Consider the following 24,441-nt stretch of genomic DNA (forward strand, 5'->3'; position numbering starts at 1 on the left):
CCAATTCATTTCCCCATAATAATAGAGAGTTTATATTATTGTAACTTTTATTTTCTGTTATAGCATATGGTTAGTATGATGTGGTTATAATTATTATGTAGTTAGAGTTATTATGTTATAAAGAACTGATTGTCCCTGGGGAAGAAAAATTCCCAGGCTTACTTGGGCCCATCCCAACATTGTCCAAAGCCAGGCCTCTGGAGTGTCCCTGCCCCTGAGGGGCCAGAGAGAGCGAAGGATCACCCTCTGGCTCAGCCCCCTTTCTCCCAACTCTTCCGGGCCCCACCCCATGGCACTGGGCAGGCACAGCCTCTCCACTGATGAGCCCAGCTCGCTGGCATCAAGATCCCCAAGCTTGCAGTATTCAGAGGACTGCAACCAGCTCTGCAAAGGGGACCTTCCCTTTCCGTCTGAGTGCACTTGCACGTTAGGTTGGCAGGAGCACAGATGTGGAGGAGAGGCGGGGCGGGGGTGGGGGCCGCTTCTTGAAGGAGAGAGTGAATGCAACCCCTTGCCCGCCTTTGTTTCTTCTGTAGGGAGGGAGAAGGAGCTCTGACCCCTGGGAGGCAGAGCCTGCCTCAAAGTTGCCTGGGGTGGGAGTGGGGGCGGGAACCAGGAGAGAGAGAGGCAAAGACCATCAGAGCCCCCTGAGCCTCCTGCCAGCTAAGCCTGCAGGTCCCCTGCTCGCCCCAGGCACTCGCTGACCCTGTATCTATTCCATACCAAGACCTGGGGACACAGGGACGGGTCTGCAATCCCCACAACTGTCGGTGCAGGAGGACACAGTCCCTCCTGCCTTGCCCACCCTGTGACCCCTCCCAACAAGACCTTTTACACTTTCAGAGATTCCCCAACACCCTGCAGGGACATCCTGGGGTAATGTGCACAGGAGGATGGGACATCCTGGGGTCATGTGCACAGGAGGATGGCCACCATCTTGAGAGCCCTTGGAGGTCTCCCAGCAAGTATTCCCGGACCCGCAGGGAAAACAGGAGAGCCCCCATCCACCTCTCCTTGGAGATAAGCACATAGCATCCTGTGCTCACCTGGCACCTTCGCTGACCACCCCCATGGACCGTATGTCCTGCTGGGTGCCAGACATGCAGAGATGCATGGGTCACTCCGCCAGCCCACGGGGAGCTCATGGACGTAAGTGTGGCCATGAGACAGTGTGGGGTCGTGGTTAGGGGCTGAGCTCCTGGAGCCTGGTGTCTTAGATGCGAATCATGACTGTGTGGCCCCACGTGACTTCCTCGCCACTCCGTGCCCCAGTTTTCTCTTCCGTAAAACGAGGGCGACAGCAGGGGTGTTGTGAGGCTCGGCGGAGTAGTGCACGTATAAAGCACATGGAAAGGGGCCTGGGGAGTCACAGAACCCCGCTCGGGAGCGGGCGCTGGTGCAGGACGGGCGTGTCGGCACTGGGGGTTGCGTCTGAGCCATCGAGACAGTGGGGAATGGCCCCAGGGAGTGGGGGAAAGGAGAGAATTGGGGCAGAATCAACCACTCACTCCTGCCCTTTCCTGCTGCCATGGTACAAGCCCCATCGAGGCACACGGTTCGCCGCATTAGAGATGCAGCCAGGACTCTGCAAGGACTGCGCTGTGCCTGACTCACCCCCAAATCTCTAGCCCCCAACCCGGGGAGGGGCACATAGTGGGGCCAGGGGTATTTGCCGGACCATCAGGCTTCCTCCGTGATCACTAATCCTGAGATCCAGGTGGCACTAAACAAAATGCAGAGCCACAGGTTTATTCTCGCCTTCATTCCGCAAACACCTGTTGAGCACCTACTATGTGCCAGGTCCTGTTCTAGGCATCGGGGAAACAGCAGTGAGTGAGACACACAGTGAGTGAGACCCCCAGCCCTGTGAGTTTAGGGCCACCCCTAAACCTGAGCAGCTCGTTGCAGCTCAGGGGGACACCCCTTCGACTCCCACGTCCCTGTGACCCTCGCATCTGTGCCCAGACAACTGGCTCTTCGACTGGGATAGACGGTAATGTTGAGGGATTGGCAACCCTCCAGAAACCCTGCACTCCGGGATGCCTTTCCAAGTGAGTTCTCTGTCAATCATACAAACTAACACTCAGTGCTTCCCCTGTGCCAGGCACTGTTCTAGTAAGCCAGCTTACTCACTCCTCAAGCACACTTAGGCAGAGGTACTTTTATCCCCGTTTCACACTCGAGGAAACCGGGACCTAGAGAAGTTACAGAACTTGCCCGAAGTTACAGACATATAAAGGAGCCTTAAGTGAGGTGTGATGTACCTAGCAGAGAGCCTGATCTCAGCAGGCCTTCAATACCTTTTAACATCATGGACATAGAGTGATCTTCCCTTTTCCCTGCTTCCCCACATCCCCTTCCCGGAACCCAGAGGTGCCTGTTACCCCTGCTCTCCCTGTCCAGAGAGCAGGTCTGCAGTTCCAGAAGGGCCTTCAGCCATCCCTTCAAATCTGCATGATTCATCCACACACACAGCCTCTTCTGCAGCCCAAGGGGCCGCTGCTGAATGGCTGCCCGGAGAGCTCACTCTGCCCAGTCTCCCAGAAGACGCCTCATCGCAGACCCACAGAGAGCCGGAGGACGCCCCGTGGCCATAACCCTCAGCGTCCCTTCATCGAGTCAGCCTATTGCGATCCAGCGCTCATGATGGCTCACAGAGGGTACGGAGGTCCCCGAGGCACGAGCCGGGCCCTGCCCTCAAGGGGACTAGTCAAGTAGGTGAGACACACACAGACAAGACATTGGAATGCTATGAAATGACACAGCGTGTGTCAGGGAAGGCCTTGAGAGATGGGGAGGAGGTGGGGGGCAGACAGTGGACTGGGGGCTCTTCAGGTCAGGAGGACTGCCAAGACAAAGGACTGGTCACAGAAGGGGCAGTGGTCCTGGGGCAGCAAGCAGAGCAGTCCAGTGGGAATAGAGGTTATATGAAGTGACACTATGGGAGGGATGGCTGAGAACGTGTATTAGAACTGAGAAGCCCGTCGGTGGCTCAGTCGGTAAAGCGTCTGCCTTCGGCTCAGGTCATTATCCCGGGATCGAGCCCTGTGTTGGGCTCCCTCCTCAGTGGGGAGCCTGCTTTTCCCTCTCCCTCTGCTGCTCCCCCTGCTTATGCACTCTCTCTCTCTCTCTTCCAAATAAATGAATAAAATCTTAAAAAAAAAAAAAAAAAGAACTCAGAAGCCCCTCAGCACTAAGGACTGTCCCTATCTGTCCTATCCATCCATGTCACTCTCCTGGTTACCTATTGCTGCATAACAAATCACCCCAAAATTTAATGACTTAAAACTGAGTAGGCTCAACTGGGCGGTTCTCACTCCGGGTCTCTGGTGAGGTTACAGACACACGGTGGTGGCTGGGCTGCATCATCTGGAAGGTTTCCCCCCTCACCAACGGGGGTCAGGAGGAGGGTCCACTGGGACTGTTGTCCAGACCCCCACTTCTGAGCAGTCCCATGAAAAGGCGTGGAGGAATCCAGGGCTCCAAGCTCCACCAGGGACAAAATGCAGTCCTGGGGTTTGATCCAATCACTTGTAGCCCCAACAGAAGGAAGATTCGAAATCAGCCTGGATGAGGAGAGGGTTCGATGGTGCCAGCTGGGGCTAGATCAGAAATAAAACTGGGCAGGAACAGTCAACTCTTTGTGTTCTGCCTCTTTACCGACCCAGGAACGACACTGCCCAGCTCAAACTGGCCAACCCTGACCAGCAAGAGCCAGCTGGGCTGTTTTCTACCCAACAACCATGCCTGCTACCTCACAGACTAGCAGAGTTAAGTGGGCCCCGGGAGTCCAGGGCTCGGGAGGGGAAGGAGGCCAGGTCACCCCTGTCTAGTCAGGGGCTCTCTTGACATTCACCATCCAGGGGCGTCTGGAAGAAGTGGGGGCTGCCTGGGAGAGGCAGGAGAGCACAGACGGATAAGAAGTCAAACTGCCTGGGCTCGAACCCCAGCTTGTCCGCTTCCTAGCTGTGTGACTGTGGGCACGTTACTTAGCCTTTGTCCACACTGCAGATTCTTCATCTGTGAAATGGGGACTATAAAAGCAGCTGCATCACATGCATCTTCAGCATCCACCAGCTGAATGTAAGAGAATTGAAGGAGACAATCCACGGGAAGCACTTAAACCAGTGCCTGGCACCTAGTAGTTGCCGTGTGTTTGCTGTTGTCGTTGCCCCTAAGATGAAGTGAGGGTTATAAGGACCACGTGACATCAGGCAAAGAAGTCCCTTTGTATGGCCCAAGGTCAGAATCTGAAACAGCATTCACTCTATGACCTCCGCAAAGGCCCCCGGAGCCCTCATCAGATGCACCACTCCCAACCTGAAAACGTACCTATCTCATGAGCCACCTGATCTCACTGAGTGTGAGTCTCCTTTTGACATAAACCCCAACAGTCAGGGGCGCCTGGGTGGCTCAGTCAGCTAAGCAACTGACTCTTGACTTCGGCTCAGGTCATGATCCCGGGGTCCTGGGATCGAGCCCCGCATCGGGCTCCCTGCTCCGCGGGAAGCCTGCTTCTTCCTCTCCCACTCGCCCTGCTTGTGTTCCCTCTCTCGCTGTCCCTGTCAAATAAATAAAATCTTAAAAAAAAAATAAAAATAATAAATTCTTAAAAATAAAAAATAAAATTCCAGTATGAAACCATAGCATGAGCATGCGGTCGCAGGAGAGAAACTATACTGTCAAACGGGCACCGCCAAAATGAGCAGGTGGCTGTCTCCGAGTCTCATCGCCGTGCCGGCTCCTTGTTCATTTGTCTGTCTGGGGGCAACTCTTTGCCGGGGGTGGGAGACGATGGGGGGGGGGGAGCCGTGATTCCGTTGGGGCAAAGGAAAATCCGAGTGCAGGACTGGAGGCTCCCACCAACATTTCAAAGGAGCCCATCCAACCCACTGGCGGCTGGAAGGTTAGCTTGGGCCATTTCCCCAGCCAAACCCTGGGGCCCTTCCCAGCCCCAGCTGCTGCAGGAGTCACCACCGAGCAGCTGGTCCTGGCAGCACCTTGGGGACCCAAAGCAGGGGCCGGCAGGGCAACTGTCCTTTTTTGTCCCAGCATTAGCTGTTCCGAGCCACAGACAGGCACCACAGAGCAGGTCACAGCTGAAAGCATGGCCAGATGCTGGAGGGGCTCAACGGGGAAGGCAAGCTTGGTGCGGCAGCTGGCCAGAGGCCCCTGCTCATGGGACGGCAGCCGGGACAAGTACACGTGCCCGGTAACGGGCTCCGGGACGGCACATCCGAGCAGGCAGCTGTCGTCTGGTGGAGGCCGCCCCAGCAGCTGCAGAGAGGCTGCTGAAACCTCGCAGTTCTCCCAGCCCGGGATGTGCTGTGTCCAGCCGGGGACACCCGCCCGCACAAACCCAGACCTGGGGGGAGAGGGGGCGGGGGGCAAGGTCAGGCAGCTGCCAACGAAACATATGAGCAGGGAGGTGATGGGGGACAGGTGGCCAAGGGCATTCATCCTTTCAACACATGTTCACGGAACGCCGGCAACACGTGCATCTTCAGCATCTACCAGCTGAATGTTTATTTTTATTTGAGAAGGTAATACATTGTCTTTGTCAGAATATTAGAAGAATATAGGCGTGTACCCAGTAAAAAAAAGGAAAGTCCCCCTCATTTTACATCTCCAATCGCACCTCCCAGAGATAATCACCATTAACAGCAGGGTGGATGGTCTTCCGGACTTTATGTATATGCCTATATCAAGTGTCTCTCTATGTACTTTAATATAGAATATCTTCTAACCAAAAATAGCATTTCACTCTTCATACTGTCCTGCAACTGAGTCTTTTCACCTAACACCGTATCACATTTTACGTATCAGGTCATCCTTTTGGACAGCTCAGTAATATTCCGTATTATGACCATAACGAGTGACGCTTTCATCAGTTCCCTATCGTCCTCTCTCCCATTGCTGCAGTGAACCCCCTTGGACACACACTCTTGCACAAGAGCCAAGTATCTGCGCTGGGGAGCTCCAGCAGCATCACTGAATGACAGAGTTGGCCCAGTAAAAGGTTCAACAGATACTGCTAAACGGCCTCTAAAAGCAACACAGAACAGTGCCCTGCAAACAGCACCGCTGGTTTAACCCTTTCGGGGCTCTCGATCGCTTTGAGAAACAAATGACATCTAAAAACCATCCATACATTCGGCATCTGATTTTTAGGAGTTCGTAGGCCCGCTGCCCTGAAGTCCAAACAGAACCTCAGGCTAAGTACCCCCAGCAGGTCTATGAAGAGCGGTGATAACATCTCGTTCTCCTGAACGTCACTAGGGCCCCCCAAGTGAAGACCACCTGATTCACATGAGCAGCGAGCGCAGAGCCTGGAGGGAGTAAGCCAGGAAACTGCCAAGCACAGTTCTGCTCTGCTGGGTCAACCTGATTATTTTCTTTTATATATCCTGCAGGTGACTGCAAATTACTAACCACCAGTAGTCCCGGGGACTAGTTCAGACTTGGAGAGGTCGCAGGAGGAAAATAATAATGAGGTGACAACCTCATGAATCCCATCTTGGTGAGTCTTAACAAATAAGCCTCACGTCCAAGGCCCTGAAAGCTACAAATTGGCCAGGGTCAGGAGAGCTTACAAGACCTCAGGGTTGGGGCCTTACCTGTGTTCCCTTAGACCGGTGACTTCACTGCCCTGAGGACACAGCTCCCAGCCCAGTCACCTTTCTGGATGGGGTGGGGTTCAAATAAAGTAAGAGGCGGGGAAATGTTTTTAAAAAAGCAAAAATCTGGGGCGCCTGGATGGCGCAGTCAGTTGAGCATCTGACTCCTGGTTTCGGCTAGCGTCGTGATCTCAGGGTCGTGGGATCAAGCCTGGAATTGGGCTCTGAGCTCAGCGTGGAGTCTGTTGGAGACCTTCTCTCCCTCTCCCTCTGCCCCTCCCCTCTCTACGTGCACTCTCTCTCTCTCAAATAAATGAATCTTTAAAAAAAAATTAAAATTAAAAAAAGCAAAAAATCTCCTTTATAAGGAAAAACAAACAGTTGGAACAAAGTGAGGGGGGAAATAGGCAAAAAAAAAAAAAGGGGGGGGGTCCATATTCACCTAAGATTTTTTTAAGCATACTAGAACATAAGAAAAATAAGTAACTTTTAAAACTTCACTTAGGATTTGCAGACTCCAACTGTTCAGACTCCAGTAGCCCCATACTTGCTGATCTAAGAGAGATGCTGATTTGTTTGTAACCAAAACTTCCTTTGGATCAGTGGTTCTCAAGTGGGGCCCCATGGGGGGACATCTGGCAGTGTCTGAAGACATTTTTGGTCGTTACTACTTGGGGAGGGGTGCACAGGCATCTATGGGCAGAGGCCAGGGACGCTGCTCAACATCTTACAGTGCACAGGACGGCCCCACAACAAAGGATTATCTGGCCCCAAATGTCAATAGTACTGAGGTCAAAAGCCTTCCTGTAGAGACAACCATGGGGTCACAGGCCCCAGCCACTGGCTGGAGAAAGGGCTGCTGGGAAGAGTCCTGCAGTGTCCTTGGTAGTCTTCTGCCCCTCTTCCTCTCGCAGGTCATTTGTCTCCAACGTGGAAGCTGCTAAGAGCCTGTCTGGCACTGGTGGGGAAAGAGCAGACCCACGAGAGGCCACAAACCCCTTGAAAGAACGACAGCCACAGCCATAGAAGAGACCTGGCCTTGGCTGCCGTGGGCCCGGAGCAGGAAGGTTTTGGGGTTAACAGTAAAGCAGGGTGAGAGGCGGAGGGGCTCTGGCCCGCATCACATTTTAAAAAAGAGTTTTTTCCGGAGGAAATTGAAACAACCGGGAATCTGTTTGTAAATCCCTTTCTGCGAAACAGCATTAGCGACCTGTGAAAACATGAGCACGGGGAAGTCTGTGAGGGCTCTCGATGGAAGTCAGAGGTCCAGGGAGGGGCTGCAGGGGAATGGCCACTGACCCAGCCCTGACATAGCGCTGGCTTGTACTCTGTGTCTATGAGTCTGTTTCTGTCTGTTGGTTGTCTTTTAGATTCCACGTATAAGGGACACCTGGGTGGCTCAGTCGGTTGGGTGTCTGCCTTCGGCTCAGGTCATGATCCCAGGGTCCAGGGATCGAGCCCTACATCGGGCTCCCCGCTTGGCAGGGAGTCTGCTTCTCCCTCTCCCTCTCCCTGCCGCTCCCCCTGCTTGTGCATTCTCTCTCTCTCTCTCTCAAATAAATAAATAAATAAAATCTTTAAAAACAATTAATTCCACATATAAGTGAAACCCATACAGTATTAGTCTTTCTCTGTCTTATTTCACTCTGCATAATACCCTCTAGCCCCAACCATGTTGTCACAAATGGGGAGATCTCATTCTTTTTTATGGCTGAGTAATATTCCATTGTGCATCTAGACCATGTCTTCTTTATCCATGCATCTATGGACGGATGCTTAGGCTGCTTCCAAATCTTGTCTGTTGTCAATAATGCTGCAGGGCAGGGCAGAGGGGGGATGGGCAAAGTAGGAGAAGGGAATTAAAAGGTACAAACTTCCGGGCATGAAAAGTGCAGCATAGAGAATATAGTCAATAATACTGTAATAACTTTGTATGGCAACTACACTTATCGTGGTGATGTCAGAATTGTCAAGTCACCGTGTTGTATGCCTGAAACTTCACATTACATTACTACATATGACAACTATACTTCAATAAATACATACATACCTACATAAAAGCTTAAGAACAATTTAAAAAACCTGCAGCCTTCTTGAGTTGGGAGGGAGGGTGTTGAAAGAAGAGTATATCCACTGTAAGTTCAGAAAACTCAAAATTCAAAATTTCAAACTTCAAAACTTCACAAAGTTCAAATCAGATTGAGAGGTTTGCTTAAAGAAATGCCGAGAGAAGAGATTAGGTCCAGGAGCCAAGTGCACCGCTTGGCCCTGACGGACTCCCAGCCTGACCCTGCAGGGCTCGGCTGCTTCTGAGGTCACCTGCCCAGAGCCACAGTGCATGGGGCCCCCTCAAGTCCTGTACTTGCTTTTCCTTTCTCCTCCGCTCCGCACCGCAAAGCACAAAGCCAGAGCCTCTCCAGGAGGAAGGCATGGTCCCAGCCCTTCCAGACCCTTCTCATGACACAAAACACCTGAGCAAGCGGGAGAGGCCCACGTGTGCTCTGAGACCCATGGAGGAAGCAGCTGCTCTGAGCAGGATCCCAAGGAGAGAGGCTGGGACCCTATCAGGCCATCCTTCCCACTCTCTCACTGGGGTCCCCCGAGAAGGGCATATACTGAAGAAATCATAATTCTTGAGGGTCAAGGGTAGAAGACTACATTGTGGGGCGAAGGGTGCAGGCCCCACGACCTGCCTTCAGGAAATGCCACGCTCTGGCCACTGCGCCATCCTGCCCTGCACTGAGGACTGGCTCTGCAAGTGGGGATGCCAATGTCAGCCTGGGACATCAGAGGAGCCAGGGAAGGCAGCCCTTTGAACAACGGGCCAATGTCACGTAATAGTAACACCTCGCAATTAAGAGAAGCAGAAGCACCAACCTCATGGCAAGCCAAGATGCAGAAGAAACCTCTGGTGTGGGCCCGGGGCCCTGCCCCCCCTCCCGCCCTCTCCCGAGGAGGACGCATGCCCCTCCCAGCAGCCTTCCCTCTCCTTCCCCAGAGGAAAGCCATGCTCACCCTGAGCAGGAGGGTCTGCAGGTCTTCAGAGTGAGCCCACTGCTCAAAAACCCCATCCAAGGTCTCCACGTACCAGGAGCCTCTCCTGGTATCCCTCCAGGAAACAAAGCCTGCAGAAGCAGAGAGGCTGAACTTTATTGGAGAGCCACTAGCCAACCCCCACGTGCAGGCTGGAGCCGCCTCTGGACTTGGGCCCATTCACACGTCCAGCAGGAGCGGCCCACATCCCTGCGCTCTGTCCCGGTCAGGACCTTACTTCACCCTCCCCACCACCTTGGGCCTTTGGTTGTGATTCCTGCTTTCCCAGCAAGGAGAACAAGGCTCTGAGAAGTCACGGAGGGCTAAGAAAGGAAGGAGACTAACGCTCGTCACACCTGCTGCGTGCCAGGCACCGTGCTCAGCGAGGCACTAACCACTTCTCGAACCCCCAGGGCGCCCCCTGAAGTGGGACTGCTCTTCCCATTTTAAAGATGACAAGACCGAGGCAGGACCAAGACAAGGGTGAGGCAAGTGAGGCGTACAAACCCAAGAGCAGGTGCCCCCTTAAATTCTGCATCCTAAGCGCCTCGCCTGCCTCGCCCCGAGCTGAGGCTCAGAGAGGCGAAGTAACTTGCTCAGGGTCCCACAGATGGCAAGAGGCAGAGCTGAGACTCACCCCCACACCTTTCCTTCACAACACAGCTGCTTCTAGGGCAGACCGGGGCGGGGGGACCCGCCGGCTGGGAGGAGGAGCTCTCCTGATGCGCTCACCTGGGAAGGTGGAGTAGGACACGAAGATGTCACTGGGTGTGGGCAAACTAGACACGGCGTCCGGCTGGTCAAAGGGGCCTGGGCCTTCCTGGAACAGGACAGCGTCTGACTCCGGGTCACTGCCAGAGGTCCTGTCTTCAGGGGAAGCGCAGGCCACCTCAAACCCATGGTCTTTCTGCTCTGCAGGGACGAAAGACAGACACACCACTCATCACTGACACACACAGGCCAAAGCTCCTGTTCCTCACTTCCTGGTGACATCCGGCCTGTCCCAGCCTGAGACCACCGCACTCCCTCTGGAGCCAGGGTTCTGGGGCTGAGCAAATATCAGCAAGAAACAGAAACCGAAGCTTTGCCTTTCTTTTTTTTTTTTTTTTAAGATTTATTTACTTGAGAGAGAGAGCATGCGTGTGTGAGCAGGGGAGGGGCAGAGGGAGAGGGAGAGAGAGAATCTCAAGCAGACTCCCCACCGAGCATGAAGCCCAATGCGGGGCTCAAACCCACAACCCTGAGATCACGACCTGAGCCGAAATCCAGAGTTGGATGCTTAACCGACTGAGCCACCCAGGAGTCCCCAAACCTTTACTTTTTACTATAACAAAAGTTTTACACATACATTAGGTAAAATTATATCTAATCACAATTTTTTTTAAAAGCTGTAAAAACAAGTTACAAGGTAACACCCAAGGGAAACGAAAATGGGTGTTCAGACAAAACCTTGCACAGCAATGTTCACAGCAGCATTATTCACAACAGACAAACAGTGGAGACAACCCACGTCCACGACAGACGAATGGATAAAGAACGGGCTGCACACATCCAGTGGAATTTCATTCTGGCTTGAAAAGGAAGGAAGCGCCGGCCCCTGGTGCACTGTGGACGGGCGCTGGAAACATGCCGAGCGCAAGAACCAGATGCCAAAGGCCACGTCTCTGGCTCCGTGTACGTGAAAGACCCAGAATGGGCAGAACCACAGAGAAGAAAGCAGGCGAGTCATTGCCAGGGACTGAGAGGAGGCAGGCACGGAGAGTGAGTGCTGATGGGTATGAAGCTTCTGTTCGGGGCGATGAGAAAGTTCTAGAATTAGGTCACGGGCATGTGTGCTCATGTACTCACTGCCACTGAACCGTATACTTTAAAACGGTTAAAATGATCAACTTTATGTCATTAAAAAACAAGTAGCATTATTCGATCTTGTTCTCAGGGGGGCGGCCTCTATTAACAATCGGTGTGTTTCCTTCCAGACATCTCTCGTCTCTCTGTCCATCGTATGTCTGCTGAATGGGTCGTACTCTTCTGTCCTTGCATCTCCCCTGCCTCCCTGGTTATTTTGTTCTACTATATTACTCGTACTCACAAAGCTATCTCAGATCCTTGTAGGGAATCAAAGGCGGCGGCAAACCATAGGTCATGGGATCTGTGGAGATGTTTACACCCTCTGACCCTGTACTTTCCCCAGGAACTAATTCAAGAAGTGACATCGACACCCTCTATGTAAAGACATTTGTGGTCACGGGAGCCAAAAATTGGGTATCACCTCAATGGCGGACGTTAGGGAAATGGATTAGTGAGTGCCGATCACTAAAACGGAGCATTATAAAGCCCTCTGAACTAGCGGTGATGAGGACTGCAGCAATGTGAAGAAATGCTCACGGGCTAACACAGGATGAGAAAAAGCAGACTGTGCCCGCGGGCCACCATCCACAGATAAGAGGCAGAAATGAGACCGCTGTGTCAGGCTCGCAAGATCCTGGATGATTTCTGCACTCACATTTTCTGTCTTTTCGGTTTCAAATTCCGAATTCCCCCCAAAGCTGTGGCAAACCTGGAAACCAGAGGGGTCAGGGCAGGACTCCAGCCACCCACAGCTCTGCCACAGAGCCATCGGGGTGACGACATGGCAAGAGGTCTCCCAAGACGAGCTCCAGGGAATCACTGCAGGGTGCAATGGGCCACTCCAGACAGAAAGCAGCTACAAAGAGCTTCAGAAAAAGCAGACAGAAGGCAGAGTGGCCCGGAGGGCTCCTTGGGGAATGGTGTCTGGGGCAGGTGACTGTGACCCAGGCTCTGATAGGAGAGGGAAGAGTCCTGGTGGGGGAAGCGGCAGGTCAGGCAGACCCTGGGCAGGAGAGGAGGCGGGTTTCGTGGCTGGGTCTGTGGTGGGAAACAGCAAGGAGGGAAGGAGGTCACAGTTCACCCAGGGAAGCTGGGGTCCCAACTGCAGGGGGCAGAGACGGGACAAGGATGGTTCTGGCAACCCCATATAATAGCCCCAACATCTACTGACCTCTCACCCCATACATCTGACCCAGAAACTGGGCAATTTGCCTTTGTTCTCGCAGCTGGCCTTCAAGGGCCGGGATTCTGCCCTCTGTGTGTTGCCTCTCAGCCCCGCTGCCTCTTCCATGGAGGCCCCCAAGCCTGCAAAGCCTGGGCTTGAGACGTGTGAGAGCTGGGCTGTTCCCCTGCTTACTCAGGTCCCTGCTTCTGGTTGTTTTCTTGGCCGAGATTCCGGAATCTGCCCTGGGTGTCTGGGAATGACTTGAAGTGGAACAGGAGCCGGGACCTGAGATGTGGGTGGCCGGGGTCGGGGGCACTGCGGTGGAGGAAGCTGCAGGAATGGCCTAAGGAGATGGAGGGGGGCAGAGGGACCGCCTGGGGAAAGCGGCGAAGACACAGTGGGATCCAAGAGGGGGATCCGACAGGGGAATACGAGAGAGACAGAGAGAGAGAGAGAGGCAGACAGGGGATGCGAACTCCATCTCCATTCACGTGTCCTCCTCATTCGACAACTCTGAGGTGAAAGCCTCGCCCACGGGTTATGTATCTTATGCACAGCTGTGTTCTTAAGGAGAGTCTCGAACCCCCTGTAAGGCAGACTAATTTCCCCGTAAGAATGAACACCCAGCAGGAGGAGGAGCTGTCCCCTCAGCACAGAAAATCCACAACCACGGGGCACATTATGCTTCCTTCTGCCTTCTCAGCATGAGCTCTAGAAGTCTGAAGACGGGCTGCCCCAAAATGAACAGCTGGGCCTCACAGAGGCTGCTCGGCTCCGGCCAAGTGCATCGGGCTGGGTCACGCCGTATCATGCTACTTACTCACCCACATCCCACACCAGCGCTACCAACTCTGAGGCGCACGTTTCTGCCCTGGGGCGTGCGCTACCTCTTGGAAGGGGTGCGCGACTTGTCAAAGGATTTTAAAACTGTTTGAAACTGTAACAACAGTGAATTTTGCAAAAGCAACCCAAAAGTCACCAAAATCCAGGGCAGATGTTCAGATGCCTGTAAACAAGAGGACGCCCCGCAGGTCGCAGACGCAGATTGCGGGGCAGGTCAGCATTTCTGTTCTCAGCCGCTGTACCGCCCCCGTGTGGCCACGGCGTTACACACAAGGTCAACAGTGGCCTGGGGACAGAGCAGGGACCACGGTTCCAAAGGCAGCATCCTAATCACTGCATTCCAGCTCTGCAATCTTGCTGCTCCCATCGAGTTGGGGATTTTTTAGTGGAGGGAATCGATATTATTTAAAATTTTGCTCACAGTAATTTTTATACGGTTCTATTTCAAAATCAAATAATTAGAATCCACAGAAGATACAACCATCCTGTGAGCTTTGTGCCAGGCTGAAGGGACCTGGCTGAAGGCAGATGGGCCTGGCCCTGCCCCGGGAGAGCTGAGCAGGAGGTGAGGCCATCTCAATACAAGGAGAAAGTGCTGTGAGGGAAGAACAGAGGCTGCAGGAGACCTTGTGGGTTTGCTAAGGGGTCCAGAGAGTGACCCTGCAAAGACCCTCCATGCTGCTGAGAATGGATAATGAGGAGGCACTGAGCCTGAAGACCAGCTAACCATAACTTTCCCAGAAAGCCAGCATCCCAGCTCAGCCTCCATCCATGGTTCCCTTGCCCACTTCATCTTTCATTCTCCTCATACAAGAAAGAAGAGCCATTTGCTTCAGAGTAAGAACATCACCTGACTACATTTGGGATCATAAGAAAAACGATGAGTTGGAGAGGATTTCTACGACCCCAAGAGCAGCAGCCTTTCCACCTTCCTCTTACCATAACTGAGGTAACTGTGCTGGGGACAGGGGGACAGAGGGCTCCTATGCAACACGGGGTCTTCTGGGGTCAGGGGGACAGGGAGAGTCCAAGTCTGCAGCTACAAAAATGAACCGGGCACTGTGTTAAGTACTGTACATGCACTGATTCATGCACTAGATATTTGATAGCGATGCTAGGAGGTAGGTTCTGTTATTATCCCCACTGGCCAAGACTTCTAGAGATTAACTGGCCCATGTTTGTACAGGAAATAAGTAGCCACCAAGATTAAACCTGGTATTCCCAGTCACTCACGGCCAAGCTATGGGCATGGGTCACGACAGTGACTTGATACATTTCCAGTCAAATTATAAATTCCAGGGAGCAGAGACCCTGTCTATCCTGGATCCCCAGCACCCAACACACAGCTGGGTGTCTACAGCAGATACTCAATAAACACTTACCAGATGTCATGTGACCAGAGCCTGCTCTCCTAGACAACCCACACCCCCTTACCTTACCCCCGCCAACGTGGAACAGTATGGGGCAAATGAACACATTCAGAAAAATATGCTGCTGGGGCACCTGGGTGGCTCAGTCAGTTAAGCATTCAACTCTTGGTTTCAGCTTAGGTCATGATCTCAGGGTCCCGGGATCGAGCCCCGCATCGGGCTCCACCCCCCACATCTGCTCAGCAGGGAGTCTGCTTGTCTCCCTCTCTCTCTGTCCCTCCCCACCGCCCCCACGCTCTTGCTCTAAAATATATAAATAAATCTTAAAAAAAAAAAAAAAGTATATGCTACAGGTTATGATCTCAGGGCCCTGGGAATGAGCCCTGCGTCAGGCTCTGCACTCGGCATGGAATCTGCTTGGGATTCTCTCTCCCTCTCCCTCTCCCTCTGTCCCTCCCCACCCCCCTGCTCGTGTTCTCTCTCTCTCTTAAAACAAACAAACAAACAAATATATATATATTTTGTGTGTGTGTATACATATATATACATATATATGTTTATGTATATATACACACACATAATATTACTGAAATCTCCAGTACCTGGGCCCTTGGGAATTTAATTTAGCTCTGGCCTCCCTTTCTCTGCGACAGCAGAAAGAAGGTCTAGTTGACGGAGGTCGGGGGAGTGATAAGGAAAATGAAAGAGGTTTTTTTCCTCTCCTCTGCTTTGTGATTACCAAGTCTCTGGAGTTGAAGCTGCCAGAGCTGAATGAGCCCCAGAGGCTCCTGCACCGTGAGCTGGAAGGCTCTAACCTCTACAGGCCGGACAAAGCTGAGACCTACTCGAGGCAGAGGCAGGTGCTGCCGTTCCGGCAAAGGGGCCATGTTTAGGACCCTCTGGCTGCCCCTTGGGCATCAGGAGGGACTGGAGAGAGAAGGAGGCAGGGGCGGCTCCTCCCACTAGAGTCATCGGCAGGGAGACTGAGGACCTGCTTACCCCCACCACAGGCCTGGATGAAGAAGAGCTTGGGCTTCCCTCCCAAGCTGGGGCAGCTGGCTCCATTGAAGATGTTCACAATTTTCTCGATGGACACAAGACATCCATCCGTGCCATAAACCGCCCCTGGGAACTGGCGGTGGCTCGCCTAGGAGACCAAAAATCCTGGTTACAAAACCAAGAAGCTGGGGTAGGAATCCAACACACTGTTCAGAGGCATTGTGGGGCCAAGCGTTTAGAAGGTCCCAGCCAAGGGCACAAGCCTGACTTAGACAGAGGTAGGCTCTGGATGGGTCCTAGGCAGTCTCTATTCCAGAGGTCTCAGACTCATGTGCCTAAAACATTAGCCTAACTGGAGAGCGCTGACCAGCTTCTTCTAGATTGGTGGTTCTCAAAGCGTGGTCCCTGGACCAGTGGCATCTGCATCACCTGGGAACCTGTAAGGCATGCTGATTCCTGGGCTCCTGCCAGACCTAACTCAAAACCCTGGTGGTGGGGCCCAGCGATACGGTCTTTCAGGAGCCTCTGATGCAGCTAAGCATTGAGAACCACTGCTCTAGATCAGTTCTTCTCAGACTTTCTGCGTCCGGGGACCCTATCAAAGCAGAGGCTCCCCGTGAAGAGGTCTGGGGCAAGGCCTGAGAGTCTGAATTTCTCACGAGTTCCTGGTGAAGCCTGTACTGCTGGTCCAGGGGTCACACCATGAATGAAAAGGGGGCAGTCCCTGCCCAGCTACAGGCCAGAGTTTCACTCTGTGAGGATGTGGCCTAGTAAGGCCAGACCATTGTGGTTTTTCAAGAGAAGCTGGAAATCCTGATTTCTCTGAGAAAGTTGCCACTTTTGAAAACACTGTGCAACCCCCAGGGGGACTACAGGCCTCCAGCTTGGAGCCTCTGACCTGTCCAACCCTCACATGAAAAGTTCGGGGACCTGAGGCCCAGGCAGTGGGACGGGCTGGGCCACAATGACGCAGCACGTTAGTGGCCATGCCTAGAGTGGATCCCAGTGTCCTGACACCCAGGCAACGGCAAAGGGCCTGGGACAATGCCTAGCGGGATGGAGGCAGGAGCTGGGAGCTCCTGTGTGCTGTGCCCGGCTCTGAATAAAATCCAGGGTAGGAGCTCTATGGGCAGAATCTCCTCCCTGCCTTTCCCAGTTGGCTTCTCCCAGGAACACAGCCCCTCCCAGGAGGAGCATCCAACTCCTCAGAGGGCCGGGTGGCTCCCAGGAAGACAACAGGGGATAGACAGGGCCCCACAGCTCTTCCCACAAGGCCAGGACACAGGAAGGGACGGGGCTCCGTCAGGGCCTCTCAGCTCAGCACTTGGGGGCAGCTACCCAAGGAGCGTCTACCTGACAGCCATGAGAGAGGACAACCACCACGCAGCAGTCCAGGCCGCTGTGGTCCCGCCGCGCCAGCTCCACCAAAGCCTGGACCATTTGCTGCAAGAGAAGGTGGCAGATGAGCCGGAGCACTGATGGATCCAGTCCCCACGCTGGGCCCGCCTGGGCAGAGCACCTTCCCTGCTCCCGGGGCCAACACCGCAGTAATGACCATCCCGACAGTCACGAGAGCCACCGTTCTTGGACACCAGGTGCTGTGCTCAGGTACGGCAGGACGCCGCCCCGCCCCTCCCCCACCTCTCCATGGACAGCGACCCTACCTTGGCCATCAGGTCGCACTTCACCTCCACCGTGAAATGCAGCAAGCGGAAGCGTCGCTGCAGCTTTTCACAGTCGATATTGGAGCCGGTGCGGGCCGTGAGCCTCGACTCGAGGCAGAAGTTCACGTTGTTGATGATGAGGCAGTGGCCGCAGGGGTCTGCGTTCAGGGCGTAGGCCTGCCCAAGCACAAGGACCAGTGTCAGCTGGGGTCTCACGGCACCCCTCTGGAGAGAAGGCGAGCCCCTGGGCCCCGTGTCCCCTGGAATCCCCTCTCACAGCAGCCTGTTCTTTTTGCCACAGTACTTAACACGACTGAGACTGAGACTGAGATATGTTTCTGTGTAACTAGCTTCTGATGGCTCCACAGGGGCTAGAAACACAAGGGGTCTGCTCCCCAGTATCCCGGCATGGAGCCCAGACCCCCACACACGAGTGGGAGTGATTCAATCCCACAGCCGATGCTGATGGTCTGACCCCCTCCTGTGAGGTCTGACCCCCTGACTTCACAGACAAGGGAAGAGCAGGGAGGCTCGGACAGCCTGCTCCAGGAAGAGCTGTGTCAGCATCAGGGAGCGGTACGGGGCCTGGGACCCTCCCAACAGCTGGGCTTAGTTCCCTGGGCTCCCGACACAGCTGCAGAGGGAAGGACCTGGGACGTACAGAGCAGAAGAGCCCAAAGCCAAGGCAGCTGGCCCCAAGTCACAGGAAGACTCACCAAATCAGGATTTTGCTTGGAAATCTCCTGAGCACCTGGAGAAACAGAGAGATAGAAAGAGAGACAAGACGTGAACACCTGGCCCAACGGGGGTGGGAAAAGGGTCTTTGAATACAGAAGAGCAAGAATTCGGGAAGCATTAGGGGGTGCTGGTGGGAGACTAGGGGCACAGCCACCTTGCAGAACAGCTCAGAAGTCTCCAGTGAGGTTAAGCACACACCTACCCTCTGACCAGCAATTCCATTCCATGGTACAGACCCAAGAGAAATGAGTGCAGTGAGCGCAAAAAAACCTGGCCGTGGATGATCACTGAAGCCTTATTCTTTTTTTTCCTTAAAGATTTTATTTATTTATCTGAGAGAGAGCGAGCACATGCATGCACAAGCGGGGAGGAGGAACAGTGGGAGAGGGAGAGGGAGGAGCAGACTCCCCGCCGAGCACAGAGCCCAACGCAGGCCTCGATCCCAGGACCCCAAGATCACGACCTGAAATGAAGTCAGATGCTTAACCAACTGAGCCACCCACGCACCCCACTGAAGCCTTAATCCTTTTTTTTTTTTTTTTTAAAGATTTTTTGTTTATTTGACAGAGAGAGACACAAGCGAGAGAGGGAACACAAGCAGGGGGAGTGGGAGAGGGAGAAGCAGGCTTCCCGCGGAGCAGGGAGCCCGATGCGGGGCTCGATCCCAGGACCCTGGGATCAGGACCTGAGCCGAAGGCAGACGCTTAACGACGAAGCCTTATTCTTAATGCCGGGAACCAGAAACAACCCAAATGTTCATCAACAAGTTGATGGATAAACAATTTATGGAAGAAGCCATACAAGGGAACAGTCCACAGCCTGGAAATGTACAACACTGCGGATAAAACAAAACTTTATGCCAAGGAAAAGAAGCCAGAAGAGTATACGTGACATGATTCCATTCATATGAAATTCTAAAACAGAAAGGCATAAGGGAAGCTCTAGGAGAGTGGACGCTTCCTGTCTGTAGAATCCGTGCAGCCCAGCACCCAGAAAGTCCTCAGCAAATATGTGCAGAATGAATAAATGAGTAAAGGTGATCGTTTTTCCTTCAGTGTCAAATGAGTTTTCATTTTGATTAGCAGGAAGTCCACTGCCCACCAGCCTATAAGGTAGGAGGACCTTTTTTCTTCTTAAACAAAGAGAACTTGGTGGCTCTCTCTGAGTTGCAATGTAAGGTGAACTGCACTGGAGCCTATTCTCCTGATCCCACAATGGTGCCATTCATTGCTCACAGAGGGCCGGGACCCCTTGCTGGGAACTATTCTCTCAAGAGTTTTAAAGCCATGCCAGAAAAGCATTCACATCCCTTTTTTTTTTAAAGTAACTTTTTTTTTTTTTAAGATTTTATTTATTTATTTGTCAGAAAGAGACACAGCGAGAGAGGGAACACAAGCAGGGGGAGTGGGAGAGGGAGAAGCAGGCTTCCCGTGGAGCAGGGAGCCCGATGCAGGGCTCGATCCCAGGACCCTGGGATCATGACCTGAGCCGAAGGCAGACACTTAACGACTGAGCCACCCAGGCACCCCTCACATCCCATTTTTTAATCGGAAATGGTTTTACCTGCCTGAAGAATCCTGTAATTCACAGCCTCAAATCTGGAACTATTGCTCATTTCCAAAATCCCACTGCACCCCAACAATATAACTATTATCCACAACTGAAGAATTCTTTCATTCCCCAAATTAGTAGTATCGATCCACAAAGTGAGAGAGGGACATCATCAAAGTAGCACAATTAAGAGTTTTCTACCACCTTCCCCGACAATGAACACCCATTTTGACAATCATCCACAAATGAGACTGCCTTTGTGGAAGTCCAGGAATCGAGCAGAGGAGTTCCAAAACACCAGTGGTGCAAAGTAATCCAAAATTAGATGCACTGAAGAAGCCAGTCAGTAAGGACTGGAGGAGGTGACTCCTCCTTCAAATGCAAAGCCAACACATGACTTCAAGAAACATGAGAAATCAAGGAAATAGGACACCACCAAAGGAGCAAAATAATTTTCCAGAAACTGACCCCTGAGAAATAGAAACCTGCAATGTGTCAGATAAAGAATTCAAAACTGCTGTCTCAAGGAAGCTCAGTAAGCTACAAGAGTATACACAAAGACAGTTCAACAACATCAGGAAAACAACACGTGAACAAAAGATATAGAAATCATAAAAAAGAACCAAACAGAAATTCTGGAGCTGAAGGATGCCATGAATGAAATTAAAAATGCAACAGATAGCATCAACATCAGACTCAGTCACGCAGAAGAAAGCATCTGCGAAGTAGAAGACAAGTCATTTGACTTATCAGCAGAGAAAAAAGAGAAAAGATCAAAGATGAAGAAAGCCTACATGAACTATGGGTTATCTTGAAAAGAAACATCTATGCGTTATTGGGGTCCCAAAAGAAGGAAGAGAGGGAGAAAGGGGCAGCAGGCTTATTTAGAAAAATAATGGCTGAGAACTTCCCACACCTGGGGAGAGATCTGGACATCCAAGGTCATTAACCTCATAGGTCCAACTACCCACCAACCACTCTCTTGGTACTCACAGACATCAGAACAATTGTCCACTGGCCTGGGCACCTCTGGTCTGAGAACCTCTGGCCTGAGCTTGGCTGGCCAGAGCTGCTCAGGCCCCAGCACCACTGGAGCGAGTTTTCTCGGAGTCGACTTTAATGGACCCGTCTTTTCTCTGAGATCCTCTGGTGTGAGGCCCATTGGTCCAAGCACCACAGGCCTGAGGTTCAGGGGTCTGACAGCCTCTGGATTCTGCTTTTCTTCTTGCCGACTCATTCTCAGGAATGAAGCCAGCACGTCCTGGTCTGTGTCCTCTAAGCAGGAGATGAACAAAGGAAGGGCCTGACTCCCTCGGGTCTCTAGATCTATGACCAGCTGCCTGACCTGATCGCTCCGAGATCCCGAGCCTGCATGCTGTTTGGAAAGAAAGACATGGCAGTGTTATCCACACAATGTCCTGTGACTCTCATTTTGTACCCCCCATTTCCCATCTAGCCTAAGTCTAAACAATCGGTCACGTGGGCAAAATTTGAGCCTGCAGTTACACTGAGTGTGTGCCACTTGCCAGCCTTCACTTATCTATTTTTTTAAAAGATTTTATTTATTTATTTGAGAGACAGAGAGCACAAGCAGGGGGAGCAGCAGGCAGAGGGAGAGGGAGAAGCAGGCTCCCCACCGAGCAGGGAACCCGACGCGGGGCTCTATCCCAGGACCCTGGGATCACAAGCTGAGCCGAAGGCAGACGCCTAACCGACTGAGCCACCCAGGCGCCCTGCTTATCTATTCATTATTTTGGAGGCATCTCCTATGAGCCCAGCATTGCTAAGTGCTGAAAATAACGCAGTGAACATTATTAGTCCTCAAGAAGCAGACATCTAGTGAGGGTTGCAAACAGACAAATCAACAGTGACACACCAAACACAGAAGTGTCAGGTGGGAAAGTACATGGGCCTAGGAGGGTCCAGGGTAATCCAACTCAGCCTTGGGAAGCCAGGGAGGCCTCCAGAAGGGGATGTCTTTACTGAGACCCCAGGGACATTAGGAAGTGAAGAGTGAATTCAGAGAAATGAGAAATGTAAGCTGGAATGGGAAACAGTCGTGAGGGATGAGACCTTTGTGTGGTCATGCCAAGAAAGCTGTGAGCAGCTACTGAGGAATTTTAGGAAAGTGACAGAGTCAGATCTGCCTTTTAGAAAAATCATCCTAGGGGCAGGGTGGACAACAGAAGGGAGTGAGCCACAGCCAGATCAGGTGGTGGCAAAGACAGTGCAGCAGGAATGGAGAAGTGAGTGAACACACCAGAAAAAATCAAGAAGGAGAATGCACAGGATTGGGGCACTCATCAGGTGGACTGTAAAGTGCAGGAATGGTTGAGGTTAACAGGTGTCAGGATGGTGGGGCTGGTCACTGACACAGGGAAAAGGAAGAAACTGTTTATCTGCTCATCCTTTCAGACCCAGCTCTGGCCAAGTTCCTCAGGATCCACAGGGATAAGACACCACCCTGGCCTCAAATATCCTATAGCAGCACTGTCCAAGGGAACTTTCTACGATGATGGAAATATTCTTCACCTGCGCTGACCAAGATGGCAGGCATTAACCAACATGGCTACTGAGCACTGGGGTCCTACAACTGAGGAACCGAATTTTCTATTTTGTTTAATATTAATTACTTCAGATTTACACTTAAATAGCCACATGTGGCTAATGCTACTGTACTGAACAGCACAGACCTACAATGTCACTGAAAAGACCTCACTAACAAAACAACTAGCTACGGGCCTTTCTCTCAACATTTATGGAACACTCACAGTAAGACAGACACTGTGTTAAATGCATCATTTCATCTAGTCCCCCACAACAACCTTAAGGGGTTAAATTACAATTATCCCCACTTTACAGATGAGGGAAACTGAGTCCCAGAAAGGCACTACAACTTGCTAATATGTAACAAAGCCAGGATGAGGACCCAGATCCATGCGGCTCAGCCAAACCAGGTGTGGCAAAATGGCGGCCTTGTCGTTCGTGTGACGTTCTTTTAAAATCTGAATTTGTTGTTAACATTTAAAATCAGGGAATTTAACATCAAAATCAGGACTTTCAGCTTCTCTTTAAAAATCTGGCAACACAGGGCCAGCATGCTGGAATGACCATATGAGCTGGAGCTGGGGGGCTGCCCACCGCAGCACCCACCCATTGGGCCTCTGTGGGCATTTGAATTTGTATCTGAAGGCAAGGATATGGCCTCAAACAATTTCCACTCCTCAGTACAGGCCACAGAGCAGATGCTCATGAGACTTTTTTAATATTATTATTCATTGGTAATTTTTCATTATGACCCTTATCCTATTAAAGACTTCTTCACTAGGTCAGGCCAAGCTCCTGGATGATGGAGAAAACGGACACTCGGTCTGCAAGCAATCCCCAGGGCAGTGGCCAGAGGCCTCCTGAAAGCCAAACACACCTCCTGGTAGGAAATACCTCCTAGACCCCTCCTAACCTCAGTGGCCTGTGGTGAGAGCCAAGTAAGACATGAAACTGCTTTTAAAGAGAACGTCACATGTTTATTTTCTCCATTACCTGCATCAGGCCCCTCATCTCCAAAACCCCTTAGGAAAACATAAACTTAGCACAGGAGGGGCTGGACAAAGTGGGCAGGGCACAGCCATCTAGGCCCGGACTCTGACCTTACAGTTTCACATCCATTAGCTCATTTGGTTCTCACGCTACTACTGTTGTCCCCAGTTCACAGTCCAGGAAACCAAGGCTCAGTGACTTAGCGGGGGACACAGAGCCAGGCGGTGTGACCCACCCCCTCCAGCTGAGTGCCCTGAACCTCCCACGCTAGAAGGCCGGACACAGGCCTAGTTCCCGGGCAGAAACAGCGCTGCAGCAGCCAACAGTGCATGCTGGTGGTGCAGGGCGTGGAATCGCTCTAGCCAACCCTGGAAGAGGTGTTCGGGATCGCACGGTTCCGCTGGACGATCTAGCGGGCTCAACACCGTGAGGGAAAAGGGGGTTCCCACACGATGGTTCCCCAAAAGGGATGGGTGCCGGGGGCACAGACCAGGAGTGGAGAGCGGGAGCTCGGCCTTTAAGTCATGCTGTGACTTCAGCAACCCTCTCCGCGCGGCCTCGCTGACCCCAGCTGGGGCGCACCTGAATGTCCTCGATCATGGCGGGCGTGAAGAGCTGGCGGGACAGCAGAACGTCCCAGAGCGAGGCCACCTGCAGCTCGCGGACCAGCCGCACCCGGCATCGCCGCAGGAGCTGCCGGTCAGCCTCGTCCATGGCAGCCAGACGACGAGGACCCGGGCGGCCTCGGACCGCTTCCGGGCCTCGGCCGCGGCGCCCCGCCCGCCGCCCAGGACCCGCCTCGGGACCCGCCACCGCGTTGAGCCCCGCCCCCGCATCGCCCCTCGGCCCCCGAGTCCCGCCCCTAGGCCCCGCCACCGCACCACCTCCGCCCTAGCGGCTCTGCCTCCGCGCCCCGCCCCCGGGACACACCCCGCGTCGCCGCCCCGCCCCAGGACACACCCCCGCGTCGCTGCTCCGCCCCCAGGGCTCACTCCGAGTCACCGCCCCTCCCCCAGAGCGCACTCCTAGTCCGCGCCGCCAATCTCTAGCAAGAAGGCACGGCCACTCGGCTTTTA

General features: G+C 52.9%; 1 protein-coding gene across 3 annotated transcripts; it reads right to left on the reverse strand.

The window, feature by feature from the left end:
• Positions 1-7,034: 7,034 nt before the first annotated feature.
• Positions 7,035-24,081, reverse strand: CASP9 (caspase 9). 3 transcript variants are annotated; one of them, XM_044913887.1, is made up of 11 exons: positions 23,948-24,079; positions 21,003-21,203; positions 20,822-20,900; positions 18,777-18,788; positions 18,256-18,290; positions 17,540-17,716; positions 17,229-17,318; positions 15,876-16,023; positions 10,383-10,562; positions 9,633-9,742; positions 7,035-7,827 (listed from the first exon to the last, which is right to left on the reverse strand). In XM_044913887.1, the coding sequence occupies exons 1-11, from the start codon at positions 24,077-24,079 to the stop codon at positions 7,738-7,740; spliced, it is 1,254 nt and encodes a 417-aa protein (XP_044769822.1). In that variant the 3' UTR covers positions 7,035-7,737. The 3 variants fall into 3 exon arrangements, with proteins under 3 accessions (XP_044769822.1, XP_044769821.1, XP_021539139.1); XM_044913886.1 differs by lacking the exon at positions 18,777-18,788 and adding an exon at positions 18,976-18,980 and having other exon boundaries at positions 20,818-21,203; positions 23,948-24,081; XM_021683464.1 differs by lacking the exon at positions 18,777-18,788 and having other exon boundaries at positions 20,822-21,203.
• Between the last annotated feature and the right edge of the window lie 360 nt (positions 24,082-24,441).

This window comes from Neomonachus schauinslandi, chromosome 4 (genome assembly GCF_002201575.2).
Source record: "Neomonachus schauinslandi chromosome 4, ASM220157v2, whole genome shotgun sequence".
Taxonomy (NCBI): Eukaryota; Metazoa; Chordata; class Mammalia; order Carnivora; family Phocidae; genus Neomonachus; species Neomonachus schauinslandi.